The sequence below is a fragment of the Schistocerca serialis genome, chromosome 2 (genome assembly GCF_023864345.2).
Source record: "Schistocerca serialis cubense isolate TAMUIC-IGC-003099 chromosome 2, iqSchSeri2.2, whole genome shotgun sequence".
Classification (NCBI taxonomy): domain Eukaryota; kingdom Metazoa; phylum Arthropoda; class Insecta; order Orthoptera; family Acrididae; genus Schistocerca; species Schistocerca serialis.
The window spans coordinates 545,191,590-545,206,068 of record NC_064639.1 but is presented as its reverse complement, the minus strand read 5'-3'; the positions used below and the strand labels follow the sequence as shown (position 1 = coordinate 545,206,068).

The 14,479-nt window shown below is 39.4% G+C and overlaps 1 protein-coding gene across 3 annotated transcripts in view; it reads left to right on the top strand.

Moving 5' to 3' along the window:
* LOC126457520 (peroxisome biogenesis factor 1) overlaps positions 1–14,479 on the top strand; it is a 385,437-nt gene that overhangs the window by 236,526 nt on the left and 134,432 nt on the right. For all 3 annotated transcript variants that reach the window (XM_050093859.1, XM_050093858.1, XM_050093860.1), the window contains one exon: positions 5,134–5,320. In XM_050093859.1, coding sequence (XP_049949816.1) covers positions 5,134–5,320 — 187 coding nt within the window. The remainder of the gene's footprint in view (positions 1–5,133; positions 5,321–14,479) is intronic.

The following is a 14,479-nucleotide window of genomic DNA, read 5'->3' as shown; positions in this document are numbered from 1 at the left end:
AGTCGTCATGCTCCAAGATGACAATGTCCGTGCTCCCCTCCAACCTCCATATACTGGCCTGTACCAAGTTCTCCGCCACTCAGCCAACACCTATGACATCCAGATGAAAGATTCAGCTGTTACAGTCTCTCTCAGCAGACTTAAGCCTGCTCATGTTGAGTCTTCTTCTACCCCCCTTCAGGCCACGACCATGCCACTCACTGTCGTGGTTCACGACGCTCCAACCACTCCCTCCATGTCGGACTTACACACTCCGTCGAGTGACTTCTAGCTCCAATCATCGAGCTCTCCTCCAACCTCGCCCTCTACTCCAGTCTCACACACTCCGTCGAGTGACCACATGCTCCCCATGTCGAGCTTACCTACGGTCGTGCCCTCGCCGCCGGGCCCTTCGCCGGTCCCTTCGACCTCTCCACCGTCGCCTGCCTCACCCTGTTGAGATTTCTCACGCCCCCTCGTCTTGAAAGTGCCCTCGATCGAGGTGTTTGTGCCTGTCACCCGGACATAATCCATGACATCTCAATAATACTGCATGATTATACACTGTTCGTCGTGTGTTTCTCTTCATCCAGTGCTCATGACACAACCTCCGCCATTCCCTGCCATCTGGTGAAATGTGTTCCCCTCCCGCCTGACGTCAACCTGGACATGCTACATGTGTTCGCCACACTCACCGGAGACATCGTCGTCGTCGCTCCATTCCACACGCAACCCCGGCCTACCTGTTGCCGCACACCCAGTACGACACCCGGCTCGCTTCAACGATTTCTAGGTTTGGTGGCCGAACCTTCCTTCACGACATCTACCCACACAGCTCTCCGACAATGCTGTCGAGCTGACCGTGATCCAGCTCCCGCAGACCACCCCTGCTGACCCTGCTGACGCCATAGTCACCCCCCCCTCCCCCCCAACTGGCCTCTCAAGAGTACTCCGTACTGTGGGGGGGGGGGGGGGGGGGGGGCTGTTATGTGGCGCCAATGAAATCGACACCAACATCGATATGCATTCATCTTTGGACTCTAAGCATTATCTTTGGCTGTTCCGCCATGTTCAGTTCAGTTCTTTGTCATCCTTATATGTGTTAAGGTTAATAAATGAACTATTGTTAAATAGGTGTGATTATCGGTGCAACCAACCCGGTAATCCCCCTCACAAGTATTAGTGCTGAGTGATTTGTGCTCTGAGGAAAATTCTACCAGGTAGCTTCCTCTTTCATTTCTTTCCCCCAGTCCATAACTCCAACTATTTTCCATTCTCTTACTTTTCCTACTATCAAATTCCAGTCTCCTCCCCACAAATTAAATTCTTCTCCTCCTTATCTATCTGAATAATTTCTTTTATCACATCAGACATTCTTTCAGTCTCACTTCACCATCTGTGGAATTAGTTGGCATGTAAATTTGTACTACAGTGGTGGGACCAGCTTTGTGTCTGTCTTGACTATACATGATACTTCCAGGAAGTTGCATGCATGATAATATCATTAAAATTCCCAACCCTCAACTTACTCAAGGTAATCGAGGATGAGCACCATATTATTGTTATGGCTTGCTTTTGTGCTATAAGGAAAGATGAGTTACCCCAGAGTAAAATTCCAGATAACATTATTCATTGAAAATAAGCAAAGTATGTTAACTTACTGATTTACCTCTGTCCACTACTTGCAATAACACAAAGTACAAAAGTGTCTGAACTTAGTTGTTTAGTAATCTAGTAATCTCTAACGTGAGTTTATTCCAATTTCAATTCTCATTAGTATGTACATCCAAAGTTGTAAAGGTTCTGCCTGGCTTACTATCCCCTGCTTCTACTGTAAATTTATCAATGGTGTCATAAATTTTGATGTGCAAAATTGAATATGCTGTATTTTCTTAAAATCAAGAGAGAGGCAATTTGCGGAGAATCATTCAATAATCCCTCTCAACAAATTATTTATAGGTTCTTTATTTACTGTATGTCTAGTGGGATTGAAGTATGTGCTTGTGACATATGTAAAATGTGATAATTCTGCTTGCTGTGTGTTAAATGGAAGGTCATAAACACACATGAGAAGCAACAGAGGACCCAATACTCAACCTTGTGGAACTCCAATGATTTCTCCTAATCTGAAAGAGATTCTCATTCTCCAGTGTGTTAATCATGAAGTACAGTCTTTTGCATTCTTTTCATTAAGCACGATGTGACTCATCTGTTAACACTACTTTTAATTTAATAAAACTTCTGTTTTTGTTATAAAATGTTGTGATCTACACAGTCAGATCTTTATGCAAATTAAATATATTTCTCTATTATTAAAACAGAAGAGCCACTGATTGCTCCACTCACAGGCTGTCCAGTTTCAGTTGTAATGTGTTCATTTTACTCGTTGTCCTCTTGTTAATACTGCTTGGCATATAATTTTCTTGTGCTGCTTCATTACAGAAAAGGTGTGACATTTGCATCTGCTTAGTCTCAGTAGAGTTCAGAGATGAACAATACAATGTTAAATATTAATTAAAGGCTACTTTTTATATGAATAATAATGTAAACTCACAAACCAACCAATTGATATGTGGTTAATCCATCAAGTGTCAAGCATGCAGCTATGCAATTTCCCCTTCTTGTACTGATATTTTTATTATGCATCTTCTGGTCGACCTTGGAATGAGCTAAGAGACTGATTAAATGTTGCCAGTATATCCCTTGTGTACATCATCAAGGAACATGTGAGTGTGCATCAAAGGGGCTGGTCTTTGGCAAAGAGGTAGCTTCATAAGTGGTTTGTCAGATGAAAATGAAGGACCCAAATGTCAAAACATTCTGGGGTCTAGTTTTGGTGGTAGCAACACTATGATGACTTCTTTGTGATCAAATTATAGTTTAGGCCAAATTCTATGCACTGTCGAAAGCACTGACTTTTGTTAACTTTTTTGACTCATTCTGAGAATTGCAGGAAAATACGTGACCAAAAAGTTGTAGAAGAATTGGAAAAATTTATATGCTTACATTCCATAAACTTAATAAAAGGTGTCCTACACCATGAAAAATTAAAGATGTAATAGGTGTTTGTTCTGAATTCAACACAGTGGCCAAACTGAAAGGCCTGTATACACTTCTTTTTTAAATCCCAGAATGATTAGTTTCTTACACTGCCACAAAACCGAAGACAGTTTGGAATACTAACTAAAGTGGAAGACATCCTTAGATCATGCATGTTCAAGCAAATACTCTACAGAACAGAGAGTCATTGCTCTTGTGACAGAGTTTATAGGCCTTTTAGCTGGAGTTCTTACTGTTAGAAGGTGCATCATAAAGTGGTAGGTATATCCTTGTATTAACCCTCTAATGGGTGTGTTATTTTTCATAATGGCAGTGAGCAAGTGGTGCACTTTGTACATATATAAAGAATAGCTGTCCTTATGTTACAAATGGAAACACGTATGAGCAAAGTCATTGTTTAATCCTATGGTTAGTTTAATTGAAGAATGATAAAATAAACTTACATTTCATGAGCTACATCACTGTTTAATTAGACAAAAATAAAATAAGCCTGTTCTGGCCTAACCACAAGTGCTGGAACAAAGATGAAGAATGCAAGAGAAGAGAAGGCGGTGAGATGACATCGGCCAATAGCGCGCTGACCAGGACATCACCACAATATGAGAGGCATCTAGCAGAAGTGATTATGAGTGCTGCTCCTGCCAGCCTTGATCAGACATTAGTGGACAGTATTCGCAGAGCATTAGCATGGGCTAACAGAGAGTGCTACGACAGCAGTTATTAGTGATCCACAAACTGGGTGTCAAACTTGCATGAACACTGTTATATAGCAAAGGATTTATGTTGCATGTCACTCACCGCTTGCGACACCACTGTAAATACAAGTTAAGTATTGTCAATCTGCTTTATTGAAATAAAACTACTAACATTATTTGCGTGAATTGTTGTATAGCATTCCAAGGATGCAGCTTCCTTTAAGCACCCTATATGAGACGAGAGGGCAGGACCCCACAAAACCTTTCGTGTTATCACTCTGTTGCTGCATACAAGTGTTACCCCACAGCAGTGACCCACTTGAAGCATTAAACAGTGCATTACATCAATCCCTGTCAAGCGATTACTTGATTACTAATTATCTCGTAGATAACTGCCTCATTGGGGGATTGTGCTGCTAGTTTGAAATCTGGGTCATTTTCTTGCACAGATTGTAAATTTTTCTCACTTAGTTGCCTGTTTATTTTATGTTACTGATGCTCGTTTGGACATATGACAACACAACTAATTAATATATTAGCTGAAGTGATAATGAAGGAATAGGTAAGGGCTCACAGTTGTAAAACAATAATGGCACGGTACCAGACAATGTTATTTGTGATTGTTGAACTTTATACACAGGCTTGCTTGCTCAAGTGTTAGGAGGATGACTCATGTGATGCACAATGGACTAAATATTGTGTCACGAGGATAGTAGTGTTATAAGTTAGAGACAGCAGTTGCAGATTAATTTGTAATAAATGTAATAAATATTCAATGTGTTCAGTTCAGTATATTGAAATCAAACAGAACATCAAGAAAAATGTTAAAATTACTGACCAATATCATATATCGTCAGGTGTTACATGCTCTGGTATGTAACTGTAGGTGTTTTTCATGTTACACGTCAGATTACTATCCATTTTCATGTAAAAATCACCAAAAGATGCAGATATTTAGATATTCCCATACAACACGAAAAACAATTGTGTTTTGGGTCCCTTAGGGAGGTGGGACAGGACAGATATTCAGGTTGGCACATTTCTCTTCTTGCTGCTCTCATCTATTACTCTGTTTACCTGTTTACCATGACTAGCACCACACAAACTCATGGCCTTTGGTTTAAGTCCTTATTTTTTTGAATGTTTGGAAATTTAGAAATACAAAAATCAGTTTTAGTACAGTGGTAATACATTGAACTTAAAAACAGAGGATGGAAAATATCCACTATACAGCCACTTTTGTTTAAAGTTTTGTTTCTCTTGAATGAACACAATTTTTTGCTGTAGCAAAGATGTGAACTGAAACAGCATATAGTTAGTCTGTCTCTCTCCTTATTTATGTTTTTGACATTCATTTGGTCAGTTACTTTGTTTACTAGCATTTCCTTTTTCGTTATAGGCGTGGCCACGATAGTACAGGTGTCACAGACCGTGTTGTCAATCAGTTGTTGACTCAGTTAGATGGTGTAGAAGGTCTGCAGGGTGTCTGGGTATTGGCAGCTACCAGTCGCCCTGACCTGCTTGATCCAGCTTTGCTTCGTCCTGGAAGAATTGATCATACTGTTCTCTGCACCCTTCCAACAGAGGTATATGACTTAATTGTAAATATGTATTAGGATACATGGGAATGTGGAAAGTTTTAAAACTTGACAGTAATATTTTGATTAGTCTCTATTTTAATTCATTCAGTGGTTCTTTGAAATTGTTCCAACTTATTTTGGAACATAGCAACATAATTCATAAAAAATTGCAGAACTCTTTCTTTTTCCTCTTAATGAAAACTGTAGTTAAGTAAGGATATCTTTGGTACACTAGAATAGTCCCGAGTGAGATGGTTGCGTTTAATAAAATGGAAGAAACAGCATTTAAGCTTCTAGTTGACTGTGCTACAATGAATGTGCCTGAGGACTGAACCAAATCTTATTGAAAATTGTCTGTCCATGGAATTTATGTCTATTGTGAAGATTTTTATTCAGTAGAGTCAGGCATGTTTGACATTTTCATGTGTGTTTTAAAGATATAATCTAATCAGAAGGAAAGACTTCATCAGCCAAAAGAAAAACTCACGGGAGCTCACTGAAACACAGTTGGAGATAACTTGCTTAATTTAATAATTGTCAAGTCTTATGACTAACTGTTAATGCCAGCTGTGCCAGACTGTAATGAGAACAAACTGGTTTGTTTCAAAATGAAAAGGAAAATAGATATAAATTACTTCATGCATAGTAGAGAGTCTTGAAAGATGAATTATTTGGTGAAATGCATGAGCAACTAGCATTGTTAAAGCTTCCCCTGCCACCGACAGTGGAGGATGAAGCTTTTACAATTCTAGCAACTTGTGCTGGCAGAATTTCAGAAAAGCCAAAGAACCCAAGGCTGAAGCCAACAGGCAAACTGTCATTTAAAGCAGGGATCCCCAGATGGTGGTACACATACCACTGGTGGTATGCAAGAACGTTTCAGATGGTATTCATAAAATTAAACATAGTGCATGCTGATACAAGTAAAAGTATTTTCTTTCATTATGTTATTTTAAAAATAAAATGATTATGAGAAAACTGATTGCTAAATTAGCATCTGTATAATGTTAAAGAAAATGAATTTACTGCAAAAGGTTTGTTTCAGGTTGTAAGCAGGATGCAAGGTCAGATTGTACTCTCCCAACCCCTCCCTTCATTAGCTTTTGCTACCTTGAGAGGGAATGGTCATCATGGTGTGATGTTGGCGATATTTTGATTGGGTCTTGTTGGTGGTCATTCTAAAGTTTTCATACCACTTTGCAACTGCTGCCAACTTATGCAATGTACAAATGTGTGTCACTGCAGTAGTCATTATGCAGTCATTACATTTACATGTGACACATCTTCCAGAAAATGGAAACTGAATTTTGGAAACCATTTTTTGCTGTTGTTTTACGCCTGAAGTCAATTTACTAGCCCATTCAAAAATGACGACTGGAAAACAGCTATTCCAGTTTCTGGTTTAGTTAGCACAATTACTGTTTCTCTTATTATTTATTCCACATATTAGAGGTTGAGACACCTTCATGATCAGTCTAATATTTCTACTTCTCCATCAATGTGCAAAAAATCACTCCGCCCACATTAACGGAAATTTTTAAAAAGCAAAACTTGACCTGATGACAAGCATATTTACTTGACCATCATGAAAATACAAGAGAAGAGTTTGTATTTTGTAAACTGCAGAAGAAAATGTTTTCAATGGGATTGAACTTACTTTGGTTATTTTTTAAGTTATTTTTAATCAGCAAGGACTCTCCATCCAAGAAAATAAGCTGTGTCCTCCTTATCAAGAAATCCTCTGTCCAGTTACAAATTTTGTTTGTTATCCCATATGACTGTACTTTCATTAATAAATGTTGATGTGGTACTGACACAAATGCTTTTTGGAATTCAGGAAGTACTGCATCCACTAGAGTTCCTTCATCCACAAATGTCACAGTGTCATATGAGAAAAGAGAGGAGGTCATTTCATCTGAGATAATTCATTATGTTTGAGCTTGAAATATGTTCCAAGACTATGCAGCAAATGAATGTCATTGGTACTGGATGGTAGTTTTGTGGCTCACTTCTGCTGTCCTTGTAGACAGGCATGGTTTGTGATTTCCTCCAATGACTGGCTCAGTTTTTTATTCAGTGGTTCTGTGGCATGTTATGGTTAAGAGATTGGTTGTTCTAGGTAGTTTTAGGGCAATGAGTTAAGAATTACATTGCCACACTGACCTAACCTACTGCACGAGTTGGCATAGCAGCTGAGGCATTGGATTCATTTGAGAAGACATGGTTTCTAATCTCTGTTCAGCCATCCATATTTAGAGTTTTGGTGGTTTCTCTAGGTTGCTGAACTTTGGTATATGGTAAGACAGCTCTTTTGGGAAGTATACAGCTGGTTTCCAACCCCATATTTCAATAATTGAAACTGTGTCATCAAAGGAATGCTGAATTGTAATCCTCCATATCTTTCCTTAACGTCAAAAATGTATGTGTAATTTTCCCATTTGATATTGGTTATATTATAGTCATGTACTATTACTACCACTACCACCACAACTGTATTCTTAAGCTATTTCCATACTATCAGGTTTAGGTTATCTTTGAATGACTTTACAACTAATGTAACAGAGTCGGTAGAAACAATCAATTATTGATCTAAGTCCCAACCTAATGTTTCTGCTTACTGCTGTAAACATTTCACTTCCTGGGGCTCAAACCAGTCTTTCCAATTTGTACACCAAGTGTTGTTGAACGTTTCACATCTTTGTACTTCAGAGGAATTTGCTGTAAACCTTCTGACAGTAAACAGCCAATCTTTTGACATTCTCACTCTCCACATTTGCAGTCCACTTGATTATAATTTGTAGTACATGTTCCAACATACCATTGTTACGTGTACTTACAGTATGTCCCTTGGTGTTGTACCCTTTGTCGGTGCATGTCATGCCTCACAGTTACTTTTCACTTAAACTTTTGTATTTTCTCCCACACATTTGTTCTAGACTTGCATCATACAGTGTAGACTTTCACAGCCAGTGTTCACTTCATTTAAGCCTTATGGGCTGAGGTATATAAAACAGTTCACTGACATCTTGTCTCAACTGTGAGAGACATCTTTGGAGATAAAATGGCAACTGCAGCAAGGGCTTGGGAGGGCTCTAAATAATATCAGCTCAAAAATTCAATTTATGATGAAGAAAAAGAGCATTGGATGATTTAATTTTCTGAAAGTAAGTGTGATCAGAAGGGTGGCTGGGACTTTGGGTCATAAGGTGCAAAGGAAAGTTACACTTACTGATCAATACTTCCATAAGGAATACAGCTGTCACCCAAGACAAAAGGATGCATCATTAAAACCTTGGTGGACAGGGCTAATATTATTTACTAGATAATCTGAATTACCTATAGTTTTCCTTAAAAAAAAAAGGGTTACTTCACTAAAGAGGTGAATCGAGCACTCTGTCCAAGAAGAGGAAGCAGGACTAATTAGGAACAATGACTGCCAACTAGGAAAGTTTTCCTCCTGTTTATGAACTAGATTACGGGTTGAACTGGGAAAGTGTTGGCCAAGGATGTTGTTGAAACAATTTTTAGGCTTCTTAAAAATGGCAAAATATGCGCAACATCCATTGGTGACACTTGAGATTTACAGAATTTCTTGCAGTTGTGGGCAAATATACATTGACTCTACAAAGAGAAGTATTACCACTCACTTGGCTGAACACAAAAAGAACTGTCAGCTACCATGACCTGAAAAGTGGACCATAGGAGAACAAGTCTTCCATGATAAAAACTATGAAATAAAATTCAATGAGATGAGTGTTTTATCAAAGCCAATACGTTGTAATGCGTACATGTGTAGAGAGACCACAGAGATTCATGAACAACATAATAATTTTAATAGAAAAGAAGATGCTGTTAAGTTAAATAAAATATGGATGTCAATTTTGCACCAACCCCACCAACAGAATGAATATCAATTACTTTTAATTGAGAACAGTGATACCAGCCTGATATAATCACGAAATCAGCATGATGTAACAAATGGTGATATTCCCTATGCTGTTCCATAAGTTTGAGGGCCCCTTGAGACCTTTTTGTAGTGACCATTTTACCTCTGAAGATATCTTGCAGTCAGAAATGAATTGACAGGAAACAGTTTCATGTGTATCGATCGTGGCCTTTCAGCCTGGAAATTGTAATTGAAATTCTGGTATTTGTTCGATATCTGAAGTTTGTGTTGCAGTAATTCTTTCAGGATACTCTTAATTGTTAGTGATGCACTGTTTTTTTTTTTTATCATAATTCTATATTCACACTGGAACAAATCATTAAAATTATAAATTTTGTATTAAAAGGAAAGTTCACTGAGGAAGCTGTTGCGTTATAAGGAAACAGAATGGTTTCAATATGAGAAATTTCAAGTACTGCCAACAGACACTTTTGAAAGTATGAGAAAAAAAAAGAAAAACAAAACGAAGTCTATTCCTAGCTTTTTGAACTGTTAGCTCTGTCGTGAGGGAGGAATGAGGGATACATTGGAGAAAGTTTGAAATTAGGACCAGTTCACTGAGATCTGAAGTTGAGATGGACCCACCTGTTCAGAGGATGATAGGAGACAAAGATCAGTTTTTCTACTTCTAAATGTGTGTATTGACTGTACTTTATAATTTACGTATTTTGACAGTTCCGGAAGTCACTACTATGCCAGCTGTTAAATCTTTATTTCATGTTATTGTGCCACACAGTGATAATAAGACATTTTGAACTGCACACATTTCTACTAATCATAATTTCACTTTGATTAAACTTTCATTTTTGTCCAACCAATATTGACCTGGTGTTTGGGCCCTAATATTCGTCTTAGTACATTTATATAATGAAAATTAATATAGTTGGTAGACAGTTCACAAGACCATTGTGTGGGCAGATGTACAGTTGCAAAGCTGAAACTGAAAATGATGAAATAAATTCTGCTCAGATACAGGTAGGCCCCCTTATACATGGAATGCTTATTCACATTTTCACATACAAGTGACTTTAGTTTTAAGTTCAGTATTGCCATCTGTTAACAGTACACAGAGGCAATAATACATTAGCACATCTCAACATGCATCTTCTGTGCATTTGTCAAGATGTGAATTATCAGTTCACATTAGTATAGCTGTGAAGGTGCACTTGATGGGATCTTATCTACAATACTGGGCAGAAGGAAAGGAAGTGTGTCTGTCGATGGAAAGAACTGTGTATAAATATTATATTTATTACAAACAAAGTTAGAAGTTTTAAATAAAAAATGGAAAATCCAGGATGGAATGTAACAATGTTATGAAAAGGAAAGTTGCTACTCACCATATAGCGGAGATGCTGAGTCGCAGATAGGCACAACAAAAGACTGTCACAAATAAAGCTTTCGGCCATTAGACCTTCCTCAACAACTTGACTTCAGTCTTAGGCAACTGAAACCACACTGAGGGCAGCAGCACCAATGCATGATGGGAGTGGAAACCTGGTTCAATTCATTGATGACTGATGTGGATCAAGGATGAGGACACCCTATCCACATTCCTTCAGAACGTCAATAGCTTCTCCTCCATTTGCTTCACCTGGTCCTACTTAAACCAACAGGCCACCTTCCTAGATGTTGACTTCTAACTCAAAGGTGGCTGCATCAATACCTCTGTCCATATCAAACCTACTGATCACCAGCAATACCTCCACTTTGACAGCTGCCACCCATTCCATATCAAGAAGTCCCTTCCATACAGCCTAGCCACCCATTGTCATCACATCTGCAGTGTCAAGCAGTCCCTCTCGAAATATACCAAACATCTCATTGAAGCCTTCACAGACTGTAATTATCCTCCCAGCCTTGTACAAGAACAAATCTCCTGTGCCTTATCTTTCCAGTCTCCCACCACATCCCAAAGTATCACTGTCCAGCCACAGAGGAGCGTTCTCCTCATAACTCAGTACCACCCAGGACTGGAGCAATGGAATTACATTCCCTGCCCTGAAATGAGAAAAGTCCTGCCCACTATCCTTCCCACTCCTCCCACAGTGGTATTTCGCCATCCACTGAACCTACACAATATACTCATCCATCCTTACACAACCCCTGCTCCCAACCCCTTACCTCATGGCTCATACCCCTGTAAATAGACCTAGATGTGAGACCTGTCCCATTTATCCTCCCACCACCGCCTACTCCAGCCCAGTCACAAACATCACCTATCCCATTGAAGGCAGGGCTACCTGTGAAACCAGTGATGTGATCTACAAGCTAGGCTGCAACCACTGTGCTGCATTCTATGTGGGAATGACAACCAACAAGCTGTCTGTCTGCATGAATGGCACTGACAAACTGTGGCCAATAAACAAGAGGACACCCTGGTTGCTGAGCAAGCTGCCAAACTTGACATTCATTTCAATGACTGCTTCACAGCTTGTGCCATACGGAACCCTTCCCACCAACACCAGCTTTACTGAATTGTGCAGGTGGGAATTTTCCCTGCAATACATCCTATGTTCTCATAACCCTCCTTGCCTCAACTTTTGTTAGTTAGTGTCCTCATCCATCCAGCCTCTTCCCTGTTCCCATGCCAGCACTATACAGCCGTCATTCCAGTGTCACACTCAGTCTTTTTACTTCTCTCCTTTTCCGCTACTTCCCCCCCCCCCTCTCCCCACTTCACTGTCCACCCCCCCCCCCCCCCCCCCACCATACTATCCATCCCTCTACCCACTCCAGACTCCTCCATACCCCCAGCCAGTTGAGGACGACGGTTCAATCCCATCTCCGGCCATCCTGATTTAGGTTTTCCGTGATTTCCCTAAATCGCTTCAGGCAAATGCCGGAATGGTTCCTTTGAAAGGGCACGGCCGATTTCCTTCCCCATCCTTCCCTCACCCGAGCTTGTGCTCCGTCTCTAATGACCTCGTTGTCGACGGGACGTTAAACACTAATCTCCTCCTCCTCCCAGCCAGTTGACACTCCCATCATGCACTGGTGTTGCTGCTAGCAGTGTGGTTTCAGTTGTCTGAGACTGCAGTCATGTGTGTGAGTTGCTTTTGCGCATGCCTGTGTGCGCGCGTTCGTGTGTGTGTGTGTGTGTGTGTGTGTGTGCCTATCGTTGATGAAGGCCTTAATTGCCGAAAGCTTTATTTGTGACAGTCTTTTTGTTGTGCCTATCTTCTACACAAGATCTCTGCTACATGGTGAGTAGCAACAAACATTCCTTTTCATAATATTGAAGTTTTAAACCACTATGAGAAAGGTGCGTATGCTGTTGACATTCAGCACACTTTGTGACATAGTGAATCCATTGTGAGAACTGTTTGTCATACTGTGGAGTCAGTATGAAAAACTGCTCAATCTTTGGCTATTTCAAATGTGACTAGAATGAACAAATCACACTTGGAGGTGATGGAAAGACTGAAAAAATTCTAAGCCATTGAGCTGAGCACCACCCACAACCAAAAGCACATGCCTCTCTCTGGAGCTGCTGTTCAAGCTAAAACCAACAGCTTGTATGCAGATTTGATGAAAGAAGAGGATGATCCAACAACTTTCTCGTCCACCTCAGGTTGGTTTGATTGCTTTAGGTATTGTTTTGGCTTTCACACCTTTAAAACAGAGTAGAGGCAGTTGCAGCAGATGAAGTTGGAGCTGAGGAATTTGAAAAGAGATTTAAGGAAATTGACAGGAAAAGGCTATACTGTGAAGCAAGTTTTCAACCTTGATCAAATGTGCTTACTTTGCTTTGGAAATTAATCCATCTTCATTTTTGTTGAAGAAAAAACAGCTTCTGGTTTCAAGACTGCCAAGGATTATGCCCCCTTCTTTTTGTAGGAAATATTGCAAGTGACTGAAAATTAAAACCCCTTATGATCTGCCACTCTTAAAATTCTAGGCCATTAAAAGGTTGTGAGGACCATGCTGGGAGTTCATTCAAGATGGAATAAAAAAGGTTTGACAACTTCTACTAAAATATGACTATTTTGTTGCTGTACTGAATAGAGAAATGAAGATCTGCTATGAGAAAGGAAAAAATCTCTTTCAAAATTTTTCTCCACCTTGATAATGCCGCAGCCACCCACTTTTCGTTACTGATTCTAATAAAAACTGTGAAGTCCTGTTTCTCCTACCAAACACTACATCTATCCTGGAACCCATGGACCAGGGAGTTATTTTTAAATTTACGGTTTACTATCTGAATAAAACAAAGTAACAATGAAGATTTTTTGGTGGCAGTTTAATATTACGATGGTGATAGAATGTTACTAGAGACACATGGACTGACATCACTCCAAAATGTATGAATGGTGTATGGAGGAAATTGTGGCCCCATGCTGTGTCAATGCTAAAAGATGAAGTGGTCAGTGATTTCACTGTTGCAATGAGACACACTGTGGACATGGCACAACAGTTTGGTTTCACTGATGTCTGTGAAGAGAATATGTGACTTAATCTCACATCCTAAGAACCTGACCAATGAAGATTGATAGTTTTCAGTGAGAACAGTAATAAAGAAGAAGCTGAAGTTGAGGAAGTTCCTCCTGTTAGGAAGCTGACAATGAAGAAAATGGCCAATGCCTTTAGAGTGACGGATGCCACAATGACGGTTTTTGAACAACAGTGATCCTGAATGAGTAAGGAGTACAGTAGTGAAGAGAGAAGTTGAACATTCTCCTAAATGTTACAAAGAGTTGTATAATCAACTGGCAAAGCAGACTATACAGCTGACAATGAAGCACTTCTTTGCAAGACAGTGTGACACTTCAGACAAATGTCAAGTGCATCGTGAAGACGCTTCAGCTACTGCAAATTACTTGCATGTAAAGAAATCTGTCATTGGAAATGAACTGACTATGGCATCGACGGATTCTTCCACTGCAGATGATCCAGAGTCTATTTATGATGCATATGATTTATGTATTGTGTGTTAAATTTTTAAGTATGAACTTCCAGCATACGGGAGTAATTGTAGGTCAACAACTTCTGTTAATCAGTACAATGGAAAACCATCCAAAGTTACAGATTTCATTTTTTTTATATTCACTCGATGACTAGTTTCTTTGCAACTTTTGCTGGTTTTGCTGTACAAATTTTTAAGTGTGTAAATTTTGTATTAAAATGCATTTCAGAAAACGATAATGATTATTTTTGGCAAAAATACTATGAAACTCTATTTTAAACTTAATATGTGAGTAAATGAGAACTTAGTCTTA